This window comes from Diceros bicornis, chromosome 13, assembly GCF_020826845.1.
Source record: "Diceros bicornis minor isolate mBicDic1 chromosome 13, mDicBic1.mat.cur, whole genome shotgun sequence".
NCBI lineage: Eukaryota > Metazoa > Chordata > Mammalia > Perissodactyla > Rhinocerotidae > Diceros > Diceros bicornis.
In genome coordinates this window covers 47,314,165-47,336,949 of record NC_080752.1, presented here as the reverse complement: position 1 = coordinate 47,336,949, position 22,785 = coordinate 47,314,165, and the positions used below count along the sequence as shown (strand labels likewise).

General features: G+C 40.0%; 2 protein-coding genes across 2 annotated transcripts in view; one reads left to right on the top strand and one right to left on the bottom strand.

Moving 5' to 3' along the window:
* The window catches only part of SYNC (syncoilin, intermediate filament protein), a 14,531-nt gene extending 11,502 nt beyond the window's left edge, over nucleotides 1–3,029 (top strand). Inside the window, exons 3-4 of the mRNA XM_058553584.1 lie at nucleotides 214–338; nucleotides 1,742–3,029. Coding sequence (XP_058409567.1) covers nucleotides 214–338; nucleotides 1,742–1,817 — 201 coding nt within the window. The 3' untranslated portion in view covers nucleotides 1,818–3,029. The remainder of the gene's footprint in view (nucleotides 1–213; nucleotides 339–1,741) is intronic.
* On the bottom strand, nucleotides 2,939–22,785 carry RBBP4 (RB binding protein 4, chromatin remodeling factor). Its single transcript, XM_058553564.1, has 12 exons — nucleotides 22,679–22,785; nucleotides 21,949–22,096; nucleotides 17,901–18,046; nucleotides 11,646–11,819; nucleotides 11,182–11,297; nucleotides 10,904–11,064; nucleotides 10,683–10,809; nucleotides 10,468–10,545; nucleotides 9,043–9,119; nucleotides 8,874–8,931; nucleotides 8,674–8,784; nucleotides 2,939–3,913 (listed from the first exon to the last, which is right to left on the bottom strand). Exons 1-12 carry the CDS (start codon nucleotides 22,692–22,694, stop codon nucleotides 3,848–3,850), a joined length of 1,278 nt encoding a protein of 425 aa, XP_058409547.1. The 5' UTR covers nucleotides 22,695–22,785; the 3' UTR covers nucleotides 2,939–3,847.

Here is a 22,785-nt window from a genome sequence, read left to right as displayed (position 1 = left end):
GCTGTGGTTAACAGAAAAGACTCCTTTTAGGTCACCATTTTCAAAAGCAGTATCACTTTGTCAAAACACAACCTCTTTGAATTTCAGTTTCTCAACCTCAATACTGCTATGAAGACTGAACAATGAACAAGAAAGTGCTTTATAAACTATAATGGACAGTGTCAGGTTTTTATTGTTTGGCTCATTAGAAATGTTCTTGGCCCTCTCATGCAGGAACAGCTGGAGGAAATGGAAGAACGACAGAGGCAGTTAAGAAGCGGAGTGCAACTGCAGCAACAGAAGAACAGAGAGATGGAGCAGCTAAGAATCAGCCTTGCAGAAGAGCTCTCAACTTACAGGTCAGTTTTTGCTGCTACCCAAATCTCAACTAACACTTGCTGAGGGGCCGACGGGGAGGGCAGATGTTGCTCAGGGGATATTTTACTTAACAGTGAAAAACAAAAAAATGATTTGGGAAATGATTTTCAAACATGCTGATCCGTGAACAGATGGAAAATGGCTCTCTTTCTTTTCAAGGGCTATGCTACTCAAGAGCCTGGAACAGGCTAGTGCTCCCACTTCTCAGGCAGGTGGAATCGAGACACAGTCTCAAGGTGATCCTTGTGGGTACAAGAATGGTGTTTGCATCGTTGCTGCTTTCCTAATTTAACAATACTAATGCCTTAAAAAAATTTAAGTGTGTGTCTAACGACAAGTCATTTAGGAATAACACATATCTCCAAATTGCCTGGTTCAAGCATTCAAAGTTCATTTGGAATGTTTCAATTTCTAGTAGGACTCAAAATATGCCCTAATTATCACTAGGAATTCTGTAACAGGATAAAATATCCAGGCTCTGTACATTCTTACTTTCCTCACCCTCCCCTACCCCATCTGCTATTCACCGTTTCCTTAGAATAGCAGAGAAGGCAGTTATGCTATATAATTCAGACTGTGACAAAGAAGGCCAAGAAGGCTAAATTAATCTGTTAAGTCATAAAAAAAAAAAGCTGAAGAGGGTGTTGTTTATAGGATGAGGGACAGGATTATTGCTTAATATGTGAAACAAGCAACACATCTATCCATTAATTTCTTTATATACCAATATGTTCTCATATTCTTTATAGTCTTAAATTCTCTTGCATAAAGAAACTAACGATAAAAAAGGTCAGTGCTGACTTGCATACTAGACAGACGCCCATTAATTTTATTCTTCATTTCCTAGTTAACGTTACACCTTGGATACAAATTCACAGTTAACTATTGTAACTGACGCTTTTCCTATATTACTAGGATTTTCTTTTACTGTGTTCTATCCAGGCATAATTGATTACACTTATTGTTTGGGAGATTATTAGAACCTTGTAATTGAGGAAAATGATCTGCTAAACACCTTTGTGTGAATCAGATTAAAAGTATAATGGGGAAAAGGCAATGATTAATCCAAAGGAAAGAAACTACAGAATTTCAGGCATTGTAATTAATACCTGTGTAAAGTTAACCTGGGCACAGAAAATTTTTAGCTAGCCCCTCCCATCACCATCACATACGTTACCACTCATTCTATTTTGCAAATTGGAGGCACTCAAATATTTGCTCGGGAAAGTCATCCCTGATGAAACGTAAATCACACTCTAGCAATCTCTCCCCAACACAGCATGCCCTAACTAAACTTCAGAAGTTCACTGTTATAAACTTTATTCTGTATTATTTCAAGTTGCAGAAAGTATAAACTTAATTCTTTTTTCTCTCAACCTTGCAGGGGCTGTTTAGAAATGTATGGCCGAATCTGTAACCCAGAAACCACAAAAAAAAACTTCTTAGCCAAGGATCACTAAGTACCCTTTGGACATACTTTTTTCCAAACAGAGAAGGGAGTGCCAGGGACTTGGCAAGCAATTCACCCTGGAAAGTTACAAATGATGGCTGACCTGTTTAAAAAGATTCTAGGGCTGGCTGGACACAGAACACCATCAGTCAACTCTTAGCTGGATTCTATTTTATAGGCTGCTGGTACTGATCTCAATGCACCGAGGAACGGAAAAATGAGCTTCCTGTCCTGCAGCAGCAACGCTCACATGCAGAGTAAAAGATGATGTACACACACACCTTGCAGTGTTGTGAAGAATGTATCTTGCCTGTGTTGACCCAAACCAAAAAGTTTTTTGGAGCACAGGTAGGGTCAAAAAGGCAGCCTGTTTTCATTGCATGGGTTCACAATTTGAATTCTTTTGTGCCATGAGTGTTAGACTTTAAAGGAATCCTTTTACAAAGTTTACTTTTCTTTAAGTCTATGCCGACTCACATAGTTTACTCCTAATTGTGTCAAGATAATTTTCACTATACTCTAAAAGAACTACAGACTTGGAAAGAAACCAATCCAGATTTCAACATAAAGGTTGAGGATTTTCAGATTTCCCCAAAGATCTTACCTCATGAAAATGATCTGGGGTCAGAGTGATCTACTCAGTTAAATTGAGTGATTAGCAAAGAACCAGGCATTTTACCTGGTTATGGCTCTTGGTGATAAAGGCTATAAAGAACCTATTATTTCCAACCTCTAAGTGCAGGCCCCAGTGAAAAACATACTGGGGAGATTCAACCTCTCTAAGAGAAAAGGTTCAAACGCCTTTTCCAAATTTAAATTTTGCCTTAAATTCTCTCTGCCACACTGCCTTTGAGATTCTTCAAAGTCCATGTAGTTCTCTGGGGACAGACTTCAAAATGATGTTACTTTATCAAAGATTAATCTGTGCACCTCTGATTCAGTGTTTTATGTCTTTCACTTTCCCTGGGAAGGAGTAAAGCTCTTTTCTATAGCTCTGGGTCTATTATATTTAATTCTGCTCTTGATGGTCAAAGACCATAGAAAATAACTGTCATCTGAACAACTCTTCTAGAAGCCAGAGACTGGCGTTTGATGGATGTTATATACTAAATAAAACCCATCAGCATGGGGTTATGTAGAAAAGCAATTTATTCCATTATAAGCACTTACACAGTTAGTCATGGAGAGTAACAGGCCTGCTGGTGAAACAGGTCACCCAAAATAGAGATGGTATCAAACTAGTGGTCAAGAACTACCTCCTAAAAAAAAAAAAGCAACTCTTATCCAGGATTAATTTAATTTTAAAAACAAATACAAGCTATTGATTCACTCTTCTCAACTTAACTTGACAGTCTACCTGTGGTATAACTGTCAGGTAAAAACATACATCTTTACAACTTGGTGGTCCCAAGTTTTTTAAAAAAACCATTTCACAGAAAGGAAAGAAATAATATGAAAACAGCTCAAGAAATACACTAACAAGCAAAAATATATGGGGAAAGAGGAACACATAGTTTTGACTTAATTGAAGAAACTGAGAGGTCTACATAGGAAAATGTGCATCCTGGAAAGTCAGGTGTGAAAATTTTAGAGTAGGAATTTGTATGACTTGAATCTCCCCTATTTCCCAAATAAAAATGACACCTTGCAGTATTTATACTTGATGGCTCAGACACCTACCTCACTTGGCTCTATTCCTTACTCACTCTAGCCTTTACTTAAATGAGTCTGAAAAACTTGGGGATACAGCATAAGAAGAAAAATAACCACACACAATATTCCCCTTTCTGTGGCTACTTTAGACCTTTGTTACTAGAAAATTCCTGAAGAAAATTTAAATATAAGTCTGTGGCTTTACTGAATCAAGTCCCCCAGTTAATATTTAGAAAACACCCTCTGTTTGCGCTAATAGCATTGTTGATGGTACCTATCATAGAGGGATAGCCAAACAAAGTCTGTGTCTCAAAACCAGTGTTATATCAATCTCAGGGTTGAGAGGAAAAAAAGGGGAGTCTAAAATCACAAGAAGTGCAGACATATCTAGGACCCTTGTCCTTCTGGATCCACGCTTCCTTCAGGGTCTTCATCATTATAAATGTTCTCTGCCTGCCCAAAAACAAGAAAAAGAGAAATGGGTATTTAGTAAACATGAAGGTTACTTCTTCTTCTTCTTCTTTTTTTGTGAGGAAGATCAGCCCTGAGCTAACATCCATGCTAATCCTCCTCTTTTTGTTGAGGAAGACCGGCTCTGAGTCAACATCTATTGTCAATCCTCCTCCTTTTTTCTCCCCAAAGCCCCAGTAGGTAGTGGTATGTCACAGTTGCACATCCTTCTACTTGCTGTGTTTGGGACGCGGTCTCAGCATGGCTGGCGAAGCAGTGTGTCGGTGAGTGCCCGGGATCCAAACCCCGGCCACTAGTAGCGGAGCGCGTGCACTTAACCACCAAGCCACAGAGCCGGCCCTGAAAGCTACTTTTTTTGTTTTTTTCATAATTTTATTTATTTATTTTTCCCCCAAAGCCCCAGTAGATAGTTGTATGTCATAGCTGCACATCCTTCTAGTTGCTGTATGTGGGACGCGGCCTCAGCATGGCCCGACAAGCGGTGCATCGGTGCGCGCCCGGATCCGAACCCGGGCCGCCAGTAGCGGAGCGCGCGCACTTAACCACTAAGCCACAGGGCAGCCCCTGAAGGCTACTTCTTGAAGTTAAGGTTTCAAAAACAGATTAGGCCAGAGGCAGATTGTAGGTCATATAGTCTCTGTTTCAACTATTCAGTTGTTGGATGAAAGCAGCCATAGACAATCTGCAAATGAATGGGTATGGCTGTGTTCCAATAAAAGCGGGCAGCTATGGGCCAGCCCCGTGGCTTAGCGGTTAAGTGCATGCGCGCGCTCCGCTGCTGGCGGCCCGGGTTCAGATCCCGGGATCGCACCGACGCACCGCTTCTCCGGCCATGCTGAGGCCGGGTCCCACATACAGCAACTAGGAGGATGTGCAGCTGTGACAGACAGCTATCTACTGGGGCGTTGGGGGAAAAATAAATAAACAAAATCTTAAAAAAAAAAAAAAAAAAAAAAAAAAGCGGGCAGCTGGCCCACAGGCCAACCTCCTTGGATGAGAACATTCCCACAAAACTGAAGTATGGTTACTGTTTGTCTTGCTAATCAACCTCGAGCCCTTTAACCAGACATTATGCCTAATAGTCAAAAAGTAAAAACAACACAAATATCCATCAACTAATGAACTGATAAATAAAATGATATATCCATATAATGGAATACTATTTGGCAATAAAAAAAGAAGCCAGTCACATATTGTATGATTTCATTTATATTAAATGTTCAGAATAGGCAAATCATAGAGAAAGTAGATCGGTGGGTGACTGGAAGAAAATGGGGAGTGATGGCTAATAGGTATAGGGTTTCTCTTTGTGGTAACTGACTGTGTTGATAATTGCACAATCCTGTGAATATACTAAAAATCACCCAACTGTGCATTAAAAAAAAAGACACCCCCCCCCAGAACCATATGTTCCAAATCTCAATTTATAATTATTTTAAAGGAAAACTGCTCTTGCATAAAATAAACTATACTTCTATTACTTGATGAAATACCTATATTCAAAGGCATCATCTTCAATAAACAAACCACTTTTTGTTTTTTTTGCTGAGGAAGTCACCCTGAGCTAACATCTGTGACAATCTTCCTCTATTTTGTATGTGGGTCGCCGCCACAGCATGGCCACCAATGAGCAGTGTAGGTCCGTGCCTGGGAACCAAACCTGGGCCACTGAAGCAGAGCGCCGAACTTAACCACTAGGTCATGGTGCCAGCCCCTAGAAACCACTTTTATTTGGGCAAAGTTTACTGTTCTTAGCATCTACTATGCACAAGTCATAGGCTAAGTGTTGCAGAAGAAGGGATAGTCTTGTCTTCAGAGAGTTTATGATCTGACTGCAGGGATAAGGAATGTATACAAATGTATGATGTCTTCTGACAACAAATGTGCAGTGTTTTTTCCCGACACCAACTGGGTGTCTAACAATTCAGTTCTGACACTAACTATGGGGAAGTAGCATCAGATCCCATAGGTCTAAGGGCTGTGACTAAGGGCTCAGTCTCACAAGACTGTCCTCACCTTTAGAGGCCAGTGTCAAGCCCTGAGTGCCCAGGATACCTGCATACTTCTGTCCAACTTGGCTACAAATTTGAGGGTTTCCACAACCCCCGCCTCAGGTTTTATAATTCACCGGAATGACTCACAGAACTCAGGAAAATGCTTTACTTACTATTTCTGGTTTATTATAATGGTTATAACTCAGGAACAGCCAAATGGAACCAGAGATACATAAGGCAAGGTAGGGAGGGAGCACAGAGCTTCCATGCCCTCTCTGGGTGGCATTTATATATTCACCAACCTGGAAGCTCATCAAATCAAGAGCTTTTTACAGAGCTTTTTCAAGAGTTTCTATAGAGCTCAATCCCACCCCACCTCCATGCCTGTGGGTGAGTGGAACTGAAAATTCCAGATCTCTAATCAAGTGTTTGGTCTTTCCGGAGACTAGTTCCACCCCGAGCCTATATATGGCCTCTATAAGTCACACCTAAACTCAGGTGTGACCAAAAGGGGATCCTTATAGCAATAGATTCCTATCACTCAGGAAATCCCAAGGATTTTAGGAACTCTGTGCCAAGAATCTGGACAAAGACCAGGTATTTACTTTTTCTTATACCATAATAATTCTTAAAAAGCTGAGCAGGGCCGGCCCCGTGGCTTAGCGGTTAAGTGCGCGCACTCCTCTGCTGGCGGCCTGGGTTCGGATCCCGGACGCGCACCAACGCACCGCTTCTCCGGCCATGCTGAGACCGTGTCCCACATACAGCAACTAGAAGGATGTGCAACTATGACATACAACTATCTACTGGGGCTCTGGGGGGAAAAATAAATAAAATTAAAAAAAAAAAAAAAAAAAAAAAAGCTGAGTAAAATAACAACCTGGCCTGGGGGTAATGGCCTTGAAGGTGATATAGTTCAATCTACAACATTCCTACAGCAACTATTAAAATACCTTTAATTGACAGGCTATTCAAGGCAGCCCATTTCTCTTTTCTGTCAGAATTCTTAATTTTTTATATTAATTTTGTGTGGGTGTATTACAAGGAAAAGGGTGAGGTGGATTGTCTGTTTACACATGTAACCCATTCTTATAAAAAATTACAATACAGAATGATATTAAGAAGAAATCAAGAATTCCCTAAATATACCAACCACATTTTGGCAAATAGCCTTCTAAATAGCTACGTATAATTAAACACAAGACTACATACACATAATTTTAACATGAAGGATTCCATCATGCTGTTCTGCAATCTGCTTTTTTCATACTTATCTTATAAAACTAAGCATACTTCTTTTTGATACAAATTATTCCAAACTATGGATGTCATATACAATTTGTTAATCTCACAGGCCACAAATACTCCTTTTATTTATCTTTAATAGTGCTATTCTGTAAGAAAACTCAGATTATTAAAACATTTGTCCTCATGTTGAGCCAAAACCTTTCCCCTGGAGCTTATTCCTGGCTCTAGATCTACCGAGACACTAAAAGTTTCTTCTGAACTCTTTTCATTTATTAGGCTATCGTCATTCAAAAGTTACACATTTTTAAGAAATGTGTAAAATACACATAAAATTTACCATCTTAATTATTATTATTATTTTTTTTGGTGAGGAAAATCAGCCCTGAGCTAACATCCGATGCCAACCCTCTTTTTTTTTTTTTTTTTTTTTACTGAGGCAGATGGGCCCTGAGCTAACATCCATGCCTATCTTCCTCTACTTTATATGGGACGCCACCACAGCAGAGCTTGACAAGCAGTGCGTCAGTGCACACCCAGGATCCGAACCTGTGAACCTCTGGCCGCCTAAGCGGAGTGCGTGCACTTAACCACTTGCACCACCGGGCCGGCCCCCATCTTAACTATTTTTAATAAGTATACAGTTCAGTTCCATTAAGTCCCTTCACCTTGTGTGCAACTATCACCACCATCCATCTCCAGAATGTAACAGTTTGTTCTATTGCTATATATTAGATATTATTTATTTTTATTAAATTCCAGGAGCTCTGAAAATTCAAACAAGGGCAGTCACCTCCAGTTGGAATATTATAATAAGGCAAGGAATGTTTCTGAAGTCTGGTAAAGTTTCATGGACAAATGGCAGTATTTAATGCTGTGACGTTGTGGTAGGAATTGTGCTAGGCACGTTCACAAGTCATTTCAAGGGAATGACCATTCCTTAAGATACAACTGCTAGCAAAGATGGAGAAAGAGGAGGCAAGTCAACAATTAGGCGGCTATTGCAACAGACCAGCAAGTGGTAATGAGAACCTGACCAAAAAACAAGGGTGTTGAGTAGAAACAGGAAAGTTGGGCATGCATGTTTATATTTGTAAGATGAGTATAGACTGGAGAAACAAGAGACAGACAATACAAAATCTGACAAGCAAACTAGACCTAGAGGTGAATAGACAATGGAGGAGAAATCTTGAGTTTTCTAGGCTGGTGAGCTGGGAAAACACTGGAGCCATGCAGAACACAGAAAAGTCAGAAGGAAAGGGGAGTAAGGAGACGGGGAAAAGAAGAAAAGTTCAGTTTTGTTTAGTTGAGTTTGAGAAACCAGTGGGACAACCAGATAAAGGTAAAGAGCAGGCAGCTGAAAATGATAACGTGCATACAAGCGCTAAAGTCACATTTGTGAGTAAACAGAACAGAGATGCCAGTTGCATTCATGAAGTATATAAATATGAAATGATACTACGTCTCCTTTAACTCACCTCCCCAAAATAACTGAACACTTACCATTTGCCACACTTGCATGATATTGTCTTCTGATACAGAACAAATCACCCAAGGCTCATTGGGATTCCAAGAGAAATCAGATATCTTGGCAGTGTGACCACCATGAATAAACTGGAAGAGAGGAAAACAAAGAAATGAAAAGCAGACAGAGGACAATAAATTGCAGACTATTGCAATACTGCTCAATGTTTGTAACATACCAATAACTCTGGTGGCCCATCTTCTGCATCTTCTGGGGACTGTTCCTCTCCAATTTTACTAGCACAAAAAGATTTTTAAAAGTTAAAACAGATTTATCTTGAGCAACTAATTTTGGAAAGTATAAATAAAGAAAATAACTCCACAAAGAGTAACTAACACAAGACTTACCTTAAATCCCAAACATTCAGTCTGCGATCGGTACCACTGGAAGCCAAAATAGTCTCATTGTGAGGTGACCATTGAACCTACACATAAGAATGAAGGAAACAGAAAGCTGTATGTTGGAAAACTTATCTATTCTTATTGTCTAATTCTGACCTCTAGCCAAATGTAATCCAATTCTGACCTAAGAACTAAACTACAGAACACACACACACACACACACACATTATTTCCCCAAGTACTTATTATGAATTCAATATTACACATAAGATTGATTAAAAATGACTCCCTCCAACAATGATTTTATTCACGTTAGCTCTACATATGCAACAATCACAAATTGTTATACTGTTTGGTAAGAAAGTCCTAGCTTCACAGTACAGATAAGCTGGCATTATGTGACCAGTATTTAGGGAAGAATTTGGATACTCTCCAGGCAAGAACACCATTACAAGCAAGGACAAAGAGATAGAGTGAAGACAAAATGTTCGTTGGAGCTGGCTGAAGAGTAGAAATAAGGTTAAGAAACTAATGAGTATGAGTATGGCTTACCTAGAGCCCAGTTCAAATGCCACATTTACACACTAAAATTAATTTTGACCACCCTTAGGTTCTTAACACTTGACAAAACAATTTTTTATTGTAGTGATTCTAAATGGGCCTTTCCTCACTATAAAATTTTAGGCTCTTTGAAAGCAAAGACTATAATGTATTCCTCATAGTGCCCTCGCAAGGAGCTGTGAACATAGTGTAACTATTATTTCTTGAATTGAGTCAGAGGGCTTTGCATGTTAAGAAAGGAACTTAAACTGATGAGGCAGAGAACATGGAGCCAGTACTTTAGGCTTGAACTGCGAAATCAATAGACATGGCAAGTTATAAAGGATGAAGGAACAGAAATAAAGGAAGAGGGGCCAGCCCGGTGGCACAGCGGTTCGGCGGCCCGAGAGTTTGCAGGTTCGAATCCCAGGCGCGCACCGACGCACCGCTTGTCAAGCCATGCTGTGGCGGCATCCCATATAAAATAGAGGAAGATAGGCATGGATGTTAGCCCAGGGCCGGTCTTCCTCGGCAAAAAGAGGAGGATTGGCACGGATATTAGCTCAGGGCTGATCTTCCTCAAGGAAAAAAAAAAAAAAAAATAAATAAATAAAGGAAGAGACAAGTGTTAGGAACAAGGCTGATAAAATAATCAGACACTAGTTTTCTTATCAGGCACTAGTTTTCTCAATACCTTAAGAATGTAGGTGGCCAAAGACCAGTTTGAGAAAGTACAGACATAACGGAGGAAAAACAATCCCAATTCCCATAGAGATTAGCATAGGCATATAGAAGATTTCCATTATTTATAGCAATAAGATAAAGCACAAGTGTGCCCACTCACACACCCAGGCTTTCCTTAGGAAAAAAAAAGCAGCATTAGTTTCTTACCTGGAATATTTCATCCTTATGTGATTCAAAGGAATGCAACTTAAGTTTCAGATTTCTCAGATCCCACAAGGCAACAGTCTACGTACAAAAGGGAAAGCAATCAATTTCTTTGTTATGAGAAGAAAAAGAAAACCCGTAACTAAAACAGCTCTGTGCATTCAAAAGAAGCCAGAGAAATTCACCCTATATTTTCTCTTAAAATAAATCACACTGACCTTGTCAGCTGATCCTGTGGCAAGAATGAACTCACTATAAGGATTGAAAGAAAGGCAGTTCACTTCAGCAGTGTGAGCATCAACTGAGTGGCTTGGTTTGGAAGTATTGTTTGAACGAGTATCCCAGCTTCGGTAAAAAAGGAAAAAAGCTTGAAATGAGTAACTGAATATAAAACTTAGATAATATATGAAGAAAAAATTAAAAAATGGATCCTACTCACATCATAAGTTTCTGATCATCAGCAACTGACCCAAACAGAGACTCATGGAGCAGATGCCAGGAAACATCTTCTACTACTGCTGTATGCCCTGTAAAGATGGTCTTCGCATCCACAACTTTTCCTTCCTTTGGAACAGCACTGATGTCCCATAGGCAGATGGTCTTAAATGTAAAATTAACTATTATATAAAAGAAAGATTCTCACTCCCCCACACACCCTAGAAAAGAAACCAACTGATGACTAGCCCAGTTTTTCTTCAAAATGGGAAGGATACGCACATGGTCATCTGAAGCACTAAGTAAGTGCCCACTGAGATTTGGGTTCCAAGAAAGCCCATAGCCTTCTTTCTGATGTCCTCGGAGACGCAAGTCTGGATTGCACTCTCCAGAAGGGTCTGCAAAGTAACAGACACATCAAGACCGTCTAGTTCACTGCCTCTTTGAGTCTACTAAGCATAAGAGAATTTTGATCAAGAGGTCTAAAGCTCTTAATATTTATAAGTAATACAGACCCATTACGACCAAATATATAATGCTTAAGCTGCACCATTATTCTGTTCTATGTAAAGAAGCATTTTTTTCCCACCTAAGGAAGAACCAAGGAAGAATATCCAGACATATCAATATAAATTATAAAATGTTAAACTATACAAAGACTAACAAGCAACTAAACTCAGACTGAGTGGAGCAAAGTATTCCCATAGTGCCTCATTATTTGTATTTGAATTGAAGAGGGCAGGTACCTGGTTTAGAAGGATGTTTCGTATAATCAAAAACAAGAACATCACTGGATGGAGTCTTGGTTGCAATGATGCAAGGGTTCTGGGGCATATAACGTGCCCTGTTTACTTCTCCTTCATGGTTGATCTTGATTTCTATTTCAATTTTTCCACTAACTGAGCCAAAACCTCCAAATTCTGTAAATAAGATAAATTAATTGCAAATGAGCACGAAGCAAGAGCTACTCTGTATATGTCACTCAAAGTACAACTCAGGCAAGGCTTTTTATCAGCGAACTGGTATAATACTAGAAGTAAACTAAACATCTGTCAGCACTGTAAAGTGCGTTCACACCCTTATTTCATTTGATTCTTACCACAGCCCTACATAGCAGGGAAGAAGGGTCATTATTTCCAAAAATTTTACATGGGAAACCAAAGCTCAGAGTACCTGCACTAATTTGTTCATGGTGACATGACTGTGGCAGAACCTAAACTGAATCCCTATTTTTCTGATTCCTAGCCAGTACCTACAACGACTGTACCTACAATGACTCTAGGTAGTTATATATCTAATAAGAATATATTACTACCTAAAAGTAAGGAACATTACCAACTCCACTTCAAAAGTAGGTTCTCAATAGGCAGTTTTCAAACCTCACAGTAACAAAAAAGTGTGCCGCACAAATTTAACCCAAGTTACTATTTTAATGACTATTAAGTACACAGTGTGCTAGGTACCAAAGAGTCCCTCTTACACCATTTATTTGAAGCTCTAGTTTGGGATGACCTTTCTGAAATACCATCACACCCTTTCTTCTCCCTACACCGTTTCTCTTAGTCCGGTGAGGAAAAACAGAGCCACAACAGCTATTTCCATTTTCCTAACCCCCCACTTACACTTGCCAACCACAGGCCTTCGTTGAAATAAACCAGGTAGGCGAGGACTAGACAAAAGCATTTTTTTAATTCACTTCTGACTACTGTATGCATGTAGAGGGTTCTCCCAAGTACCACTATAAAATGTATAACAATATAATTTGTGATTATGTAAATCTTGGCAAAGCAATATATAAACAAAGGTAGTTAATAATTAGTCAAATAATTATAGAAGGCAGCATGACAAGGTACCTAAGTAAGAGCCTTGACCTAACTGACTCTGCCACTTATTAGCTTGGTGATTTGGGGAAGGCTTTCAATTTCTCTGAGCTTCAAATACCTTTGCCATAAAGCAAAGTTGTGAGAGTAACTTATAAACGAAAATGCTGTCAACAGCATTGTTATACAAGTGTTACACTTTGAAGGACAAAAATCTGTTCTAAAAGCAAGGACATAGATGGGTAATATGGCTGGCATATTAAATAACTTTCAACTTCAAAATAACTTTTATAAGTTGAAAAGCAAATGTTTCAAACAGGCTAAAAACCTAAAAATAAAAAGTTCAAAATAGCCTCTAAAGGAGGGAAAAAAAAAAACAACACACACACACACACACACACACACACACACACACACACACACACATTAAAGGAATTTTCTTCCAGAACTCTAGACCATGAGCAACTACAATGTACAAAAAAGAAGGCACAATATGATACGTGATCTCAAGGAACTTTTAGTCCAAGCACATGGAGATAGGCACACAACTACAGATGACTTATGACAAAAAAGCATAACAACTGCCAGAAAAGAGATAACCAATAATAAGGGAAGAGCAACAGCTGGCATGGAGCCCACAGAATAACAGGTAATCATTATATAATGTGGGTTATTTCAGTACTGAGTATATGCTAAAGTATATACTCCCTAACTGCAAAGTACAGTAATAAGAAGTCAGCTTATAGGATTCACAATTGAATTTTTAGGAAGAAAATAAATAAATCCTCGGACTTATTTATTTAAAATAATTATTTTTTAAAATATTTTAAATAAATAAATTTATTTATTTAAAAAATAATTAAGGGTTGAAGCAGATATGCAAAAGGCCAAATTTGAAGTAGGAAAGATTGAGGTATCAATGTACAATACACTGAATGGCTATCAAGCTCCAACTGTATTCCTATTTTGTTTGCTTCTCTCCATATAAAACACTATTAAAAAATTGAGGTGTAACAATATAGTAAACATCTAGCTTGATGAATTTTTACATATGTATACACCACGGGAAACAACCACCCAGATCAAAATATAGAACATTTCCAGCTCCCCAAAAGGCACTATTGTGTCCCTCCCAACCAATACTCCCCCCATAAACTAGGTAACCAGCATTCTGATTTCTACCAAGCCACTTTTTGAGCTCATAAACATTGTGAAACTAAGAATAAGTTCTAACATTTTGAGTCAGGTATTCAATTATTCATCACGTTTTAATAGTAGTTTATGATATATAATTCAGACAACAGACTAAAGATATCCTTTAAAAAAAAAAAAAAAAACCAATCCCCCATATAAGTTGCTAAAAATAAACTTGTCGATATTTGAAGATCTCGGTAACAGAGTCTGAAGTAAAATTTTACATCTAACCTATTTTCAGGGCTTGAAATGTGACCATAGCCAGACTGAATCTAACATAAACACACAAATCCTTTTAAATGTCAAAACAGGGGCCGGCCCCGTGGCTTAGCGGTTAAGTGCGCGCGCTCAGCTACTGGCGGCCCGGGTTTGGATCCCGGGCGCGCACCGACGCACCACTTCTCCGGCCATGCTGAGGCGGCATCCCACATACAGCAACTAGAAGGATGTGCAACTATGACATACAACTATCTACTGGGGCTTTGGAGGAAAAAAAGGGAGGAGGATTGGCAATAGATGTTAGCTCAGAGCCAGTCTTCCTCAGCAAAAAGAGGAGGATTAGCATGGATGTTAGCTCAGGGCTGATGTTCCTCATCAAAAAAAAAGTCAAAACAGGCCTAAGCCAGTTTTTAGTTCTTTCACTCTGAAAGTTCAATGATCTTTTGAAGCTGCCTGCCACCAATCACCTCAAACGAAGCAGAGGCTGAAGTAGATGGTAATCAATTAATAGTTCAATCTGAGAGTCCAGAACATTTTATCTGAGAGCAAGGAGAGACTAGGAAGCTATCTACCTAACAACCACCCAAGAAACTCTAAGACACATTAGGATATATCTACTTCTACCATTGCTGAGACTATATGGAGAGAGCAGCTCCCTGCCCCTTTTAAGCACCAAGCCTATCAAGTGATCTGAAGAACATCTGGGAGGGGGAGGTGAGAGGAAGAAATGGGAGACATGCTGTGTAACCTTAGGGCAAGTTACAAAACATCTATGAGTATCAATTTCCTTGTGAGGATTAAATAGGATGATATATATAGTTGTACATACATATCATACATATTTACTGGTATTTTAAATTATTCGTCTATTAAGCATTAGTAAGAGGGATAAAGGTATTATCGGAACATAAAAGCAAACTGGCTTAATGCCACTCAAAAAACTTGGTCACCAGAAAAAGATTTAAGTATACATGTTAAAAGATACCATTTCAAAAACCAGTGGAGAAAATGGAGTAGTCAGCAAATGGTAAAAAAAAAAAAAAGAAAAAAAAAAATTAATTAATTTAAAAAAAAATATTGCTAACCACTTAGAAAAAACCTTGGATTCCTATTCCATACCTAACACGAAAACAAACACCAGAAAGATTAAACCTTTAATGGTCAAAACATAAAAAGTACCAGAAAACAACAGCTAAGAATTTTTAAATCTTGACATGATGAAAGCCTTTCAAAGAATGACACAAAATCTCAGGGACATCAGAGGAAAGTTGGACAATTAAAAATTTTTAGCTTCTAAATAAGACTTAAGATTATATGGGGCAACCCCGTGGCTTAGCAGTTAAGCGCTGGTGCTCTGCTACTGGTGGCCCGAGTTCGGATCCCGGGCGCGCACCGACGCACCGCTTCTCCGGCCATGCTGAGGCCGCGTCCCACATACAGCAACTAGAAGGATGTGCAACTATGACGTACAACTATCTACTGGGGCTTTGGGGGAAAACAAGGAGGAGGAGTGGCAATAGATGTTAGCTCAGAGCCGGTCTTCCTCAGCAAAAAGAAGAGGATTAGCATAGATGTTAGCTCAGGGCTGATCTTCCTCACAAAAAAAAAAAAGATTATAAGATAAACTGGGAAAAAATTATCTGCAACTTATCTGTTGGGGATAACTTACCTTGCATATAAAGAGATAACCCAAAATAAAAAATGAGCAAAAAACATAAATATGCAGCTAAATGGAGAGGCAGACAAAAGACAAGAATTTTAAAATAAGTTCAACATCACAAATAACTTAAAAAGCAAAGTAAAATAAGATTGTAGTATCAAGTCCAATGTTGGCGAGGGCACAGAGAAACAGACATACACACACCTGCTACTGGTGGGATTGTGAATCTTTTTTGAAGAGCAACTTAGCAGTATCAATTATACTTGAAAACGTTCTTGCCCTTTGATCGGCATTCCACTTCAGAAATTACTGTACAGCAAAACTATGAAAGATGTATGTACAAGAACTGTTTTTGAAGCCAAAAGATTGGAAACCACTTGAATGTCAACAAATATAAGCAATGGTTAATTGCAGCACAGTATATACAGCCATCAAAAGGAGGTAGGTCTCCAAGTCTCCAAACGCTTACACAGAAAGATAGTGACCTATACGGGATGGGTTTATGGGGAGGGGTCACACTGTTTCACATTTGCTTTGATTTTTTAAATAATTTATTAGATTACCAACCAGAGTATTTGCTTTGTGCCTAAATAACCAAAAGTACTATTTATGGGCCAGCCCCGTGGCTTAGTGGTTAAGTGCGCGCGCTCCGCTACTGGCGCCCGGGTTTGGATCCCGGGCGCGCACTGATGCACCGCTTGTCTGGCCATGCTGAGGCCGCGTCCCACATACAGCAACTAGAAGTGTGTGCAACTATGACATACAACTACTGGGGCTTTGGGGAAAAAAAGGAGGATTGGCAATGGATGTTAGCTCAGAGCAGGTTCTCCTCAACAAAAAAGAGGAGGATTAGCACCGATGTTAGCTCAGGGCTGATCTTCCTCACACACACAGAAAAAAACACAAAAGCACTATTTAAAGACAACTTATCTTCACTTAATAGAAAGGAAACTGAGGCTCAGAGAGGCTAAATGATTTACCCAAAACCACACACCTAGTGAGTGGCACAACAGAGCCACAAGCCCAGCCGTTCTGACACTGAAGTTCAGTGTTCTTTTTCCTCCTTCACTGTTGCCTACACAGAGAATAACTTTCTGGTAATCATATCCTATAGTTACACACTTGGGTCAGTGACACAAAATCATGTTTGCTGACCTTTATCCTAAGAACTTATTTTGCATTCTGCATCACCCTAAGCTAAATATGGAATGACCAAAAGATTAACTGCACATTACAATCCTGGCAAATAACCGTAGCCCAAAAGAACTTAGATAAAAGAATGGATTCTGCTAATCAGGAGAAATCTAAGATAAGAAACATTAAACAACCATTTTTTAGAGCACAAATCTCAATAATGAGAGCTTATCTTCCACCTCTTGGTAACAACTTGAGTTAAAGGACAACAATAAAGGAAATTCATTCATTTCCACCTCCTCTGAAAGGGAGAAAGTATTTCATGAACAGTTAAACCCTTAGGTTACCTCCTAAAAATAGGATATAATTAAATGGCTCATTTAATTTTTATATGTATAGCAAGTGTCATGATTAAGTCATTCCTACCACTTCAAACCTGCAAAGAGTGATTTAAGCCAGTGCTTCTTAATCTTTTTTCATTATTGCCCCTCTAAGAAACCCTGTAATACATTTTTTCTGCTCCCCTCCCAAGAAATTTTAATACCAAAGAGAGCCTATGTATGCTACGTGTATCTGTGCTTTATACATTCAAAGAATAAGACTGTTTTCACACACACACCGCCCCCTCCAAGAACCAATTTTCACCCCCTTAGGGGCAACATCTCCCATGTTGAGAATGCTTGCATGCACAGCAATAATATATGGTGGTTCTTTGCTTCTTTCAATTTTATACATTACCCCACCACCAAATTTAGTAGAGGAAAGTTTATAGAAAAGTACAGAACCCAGTACGTGTTAAGTATGTCTTCTGACACCTAATACCTATACTGCAAACTCGGGCTTTCCAAAGCTTAAAATTTTGTTTCTAACCTGAGAGGCTATTTTATCAAACTATACATCCTTTTTATGATAATTCAAAGGTATGAAAGATATAACCCATACATTATTCCTTCTTTCACCTTTAAGATTCCTACCTCCTTTCTCACTGTCGTAGTGTGAAGCATCAAACTGAGCATCATCGTTAGGGAGCTGCACACTGGCTATCACAAGGTGGTTTTGTTCATCCGACGTGTGTGTCCCCAGGACAAGTCGATGAATGCTGAAATCCTTCCCTTCTGGTCTGTAATAGCGGTATATGGTCACTAGTCAAATTAGTAACACTAAGAAAGACTACAAAGTCTGTGATACACATGTATACAAAAGGCACTATTACAACCAGGTTTTGAGAGAAGCAAGTCATCATGAGCCACATTTTCTACTTTTAATGAATCTTCCACAGAGCAGAGTATAAGGAGGACCACATAGCACTTAATTTTCTAAGTATTTCTTAACTTGGCCAAAAATTTACAATTATTTTAGGGAAAAAGTCTAACGAAATAAAATGTGGATTAACTACTCACTCTTTTACAACGGATTGGAGGGAAAGAAAACAATTGTTGGGTACACAAATACTTGACGTTAATTCATTAGGTTAACTTCATTAAAAGGGAAAGGAAAGGAAGTAACAGTAGGTAAACTAATTGTTCAAGTATTTACTAAGTGCCTAATCAATGGACATATTGCTCCAAACACTATGGAAGAACAAAGAAGATTAAGATGTGATTCCTGTTCTCAGAAAACAAGGGGTTGGGGCAAGCCTGGGGGCGTAGTGGTTAAGTTCGCACACTCTGCTTCGGCAGCCAGGGGTTTGCAGGTTTGGATCCCAGGCCCGGACCTATACAACGCTCATCAAGCCATGCTGTGGCAGCATCCCACATACAAAATAGAGGAAGACTGGCACAGATGTTAAGCTTGGGGCCAATCTTCCTCACCAAAAAACAAACAAACAAACAAACAAAAAACCACAAACAAACCCCGGTCCAGTGGCACAAGCAGTTAAGTGCTTCAGCAGCCCTGGGTTCGCAGGTTTGGATCCTGGGGGCGCACCAAGGCACCGGTTGTCAAGCCATGCTGTGGCAGTGTCCCATACAAAGTAGAGGAAGATGGGCACAGATGTTGGCCCAGGGCCAATCTTCCTCAGCAAAAAAAAAAAGAGGAGGATTGGCCTCGGATGTTAGCTCAGGGCTGATTTTCCTCACCAAAAAAAAAAAAAAAAAAAACAAAAAACACCACAAACCCCCAAATCAGGAGCAATTTGGCAGTCACGTACAAAAACAATTAAAATACAAGTCAATACATAGTATATGAAAAGTACACAAGAATGTAAGAGTTTAGATAAGAAAGATTACTTCTGGAATAAGAAAGTGTTCATGGAAGAGGTGATACCTGAGCAGTTCTCAAAATGAGAGATAAAACCTGGAAGTTTGGGTCAAGCTTTGGAAGACAGTATTCCAAGGAAAGGGATTTGAGCAAAAGGGAAGGTTGACAAAGTGCCAGACACTATGGTAAGCACTTCACATACCTTCTATCATTTAAACACCATAATAACACTATGAAGTATTACTGCAATTTAAAGATGAAAATACTCGAGGTTTAGGAAAATTAAACAACTTGCCTAAGATCACACAACCACTAAGTAACAGAACTAGGACTCAAGTCCAAATCTGACTTTGGATATGGGAAAACACAGTGGGAGAAAAGGCTAGAAAGCAGATTAAAATCAGACTCTAGGGTATTGAATACCAGCGTAAGAAATTCTGGACTCTATGCTGTAGGGGACAAAGGACTATGGAAAATTTCTAAGGGACACAGCACCATTTAAGTTATCTCAGATGGATTAATCTAACAGCGTAAAGCAGAGGTTTTTAAAGTATGGTATCAGGACCAACAGCATCAGCGTCACATCAGAACTTTTGCTAGAAATGCAAATTCCCAGACCCACTGTAGAGACCTACTGAATCAGAAACTCGAGTTGGGCACTTGAGGAACTCAACAATCTGTTTTACAATCTCTCTATCTGATTGTGATGCTACACAAGTAGAATTCATCAGGGCTTATAAATGGACTGTCAAGTGGAGAAAGGGAAAAACCTAGGAAACGTCAAACCAAAGTCAACTATGACAGGGAGAAAGTTGGGGTGGGACCTCCACTGAAAGAACACATGCAGTTTAGAACATGTGTTGGGGAAGCCAATAAGATACTGCAAAGACACCAGTAGGCACCTGAAAATTCAGGAAGAGCCCAGAAGTTGGGTCTAGAGATACTAATAGGAATTCCTTTGCAGAGAGGTAACAGCCATATATATCCTACATAGAAAAAGTAGAGGAAAGAAAAGTGGGCTGTCAACAGAAAATTAGAAATGCTTACGCTCAGGTTAAACAAAGAACCAAAGGAAGTGAGGTAGGGAAAAAGAGAATTATAGAAGTAAAATTGTGTTTTGTTTTTACAAAAGATATGAAAATACACATAAACACACAAAAAACTAAACACCTGGCATTAGGGATACTTGCTTATAAGTAAGTCTCATCTTAAAAAAATTAACATTGTTAGGTGAGTAGAAATACCAAAAAAAGGAAGGAAAAAAGCAAGGTATTTGGACTAATGTCACACATTGCAGAAAGGTTTATTTACCTAGATCAGCTAAAGTAGAAAGCTACTAACACGATAGTGCAGATCCCAGCCTTGGGGAATTGAGTCTAATTCACTGCTTTCCAAACCTAGTTAATCACTACATTATATGGGAAGCTTTTTAAGAACACGGGTTCCAGATTTAGTAGGTATGGGGTGGCCAATATTTGGGATCCACTGGTCCAATATACATAATTTATTACATGATCACAGTAAATCTGGAATCACCATTCAACTACTTCTCATCAAGTACTCTGCCACAGGTTCCTAAATCATTTGAACTATCACTGAACTGACAGAAATGACTCCACTTACCCCAAACTCAAGTAATTCTGATGATCAGTTGAATATGGGAACCGCTGGTCATGATAAAGAAGCTTCCAACCCTAAGTGTCTAGGTATTTATTACAGTTCTGTTTAACACCCTTAGAATAGATTTCCCCATTTTCTTTAATGTCACTGTGAAGGTAACTGCCTCATTCTTCAGTTAACCAATAAAATTTATATCAAATTTCTATTATTTGTTGAGCTGAAGAATAGCCTAATAACCATGTTTTGCAAATATCTTGACATCTGAAGACCTGAGTTTTGAGTGAATTTAGTTATTTAGCACACAATCTAATTTCTAAATGTTATTCTGAAGAGTGAAGCAGTTTCACACTAGAAAATTCATCATTCCAACAGGCACACTGGCTTTGCTAAAACTTTATATTATCTAAATTCACCTTCATCTTTGCATTGTTACTTCCTCCTGGAAGCCCTTCCCGATACCCCAAGTTGAGGTAATTTTTCTTCTCTCTGATCATTTTATCTGTGCCACTCATGATAATTACTGTTACATTTTATACACACACAGTCAAGGCAAGGGCAGGCGTCTTACTTAAATTTATACCCCCTGATATGTGACACCTAGTGGACCCCGAACAAACGCAAACTAAATTAAATAATATTTTACATCTTCTATTAGAAGTAAGCTACCCATGTGTAAGAAATACAAGTGATTATAACTTCTTATCATGTAAACTCCCATACACATAAACCACCCCTCCTTCAGGTGTTAGTTCTAAGCATCTCTCTAAAACTGCTCTTAGCACATATAACTGTAATTATTAGTTTATATCTGCCTTTCCAACTAGACGTGTGCTCCTTGAAGGCAGGACCATGTCTATACTCATCTTTGTATTAACCAGCTAGTACCAATGAGAGAGTCAAGTGTTTTGCTGAAAAAACTGGATTCATCACAATACTTCATGAAAGTTGACATGTTTTAATTACCCGGTCAACTAGCTATAATATGGCTACTCAACTCAGTACCAGAAACAGAAAACATCGACACGTTTTCCCCTTATCAGGTAAGTTACAAAATAACTTTACATTTTGCCTAGAAAAGATGCCACCAATAGGTTTTGATCACGTGCCTTCTACCGGCGACTGGCGAGAAGAAAACAGGGTATATCAACGTGAGAAATCTACACTGAGGACGCAACAAAATAACGTTCAAGGCATTCCTATTACCTGGTTACATCTGGAAGCCACTGTGCAGTCAGGCTGGGCCACTCCAGAGCGTGGGTCATCACCAAATCGTAAAGAAAAGGGGTGTTCTTTTTCCATATTTTGTACTCTTCGTTGATCACACGTTCTTCTACTGCGTCATCAAAGGCTGCTAAAAAGTTAAAAACAAATCAAGTTAGCGAACACAAATGGAAACTCAGTTAACACTTCCAAAGCTACCGGCCCGAGTCCCGATTCTGAAATGGGGGGATGTGTCTAAATCCCCCCGAGGCGGAGGCACCAACACGCCTCCACACCTTCGCGGGCCCGGAACCGCGCTCGGGTCCTCCCGGCCGTACGCTCCGTTAGCCGCTCGGGCGACGGCGCCGGGCCTCGGGAGACCGCTCCCTACGCGCCAATCTGCGGCCCCAGTGAGGAGGCCCGAGCGCCGGCCCCCGGGGGAGGGAGCGCGGCCGGCAGCACCTGGAGAAGCGGGCAGACCGACACAGAGCGCGGGGAGGGAGCAAACCGCCGCCGCGGCCCCCACCGCCAGCTTCACGCCGCTGCGACGGGCCTCCGCTCCCGAGGAGCTGGCGCGCCGTTAGCCCGCCCCGCGGGGCGATTCCTCCTCACGCCTTCGATGGTGGGGACGGCACTCGGCAGAGTCGGGCCTGCCCTCGCTGTTAGGCCGTGTCGAGGCCGCGGCGCAAGCCCGGCATCCCCTGCCCTCCTGGGGCGGCCCCGGCACCCTCACCTTCCTTGTCGGCCATGGCGGACAGGCGAGCCGGGGATCCCGGGGTCGAGCGTTGCCGGAGGGGCGGGGAGGCAGCGGGCGCTCGCTCTGCGCGCGCGGCCTCTATT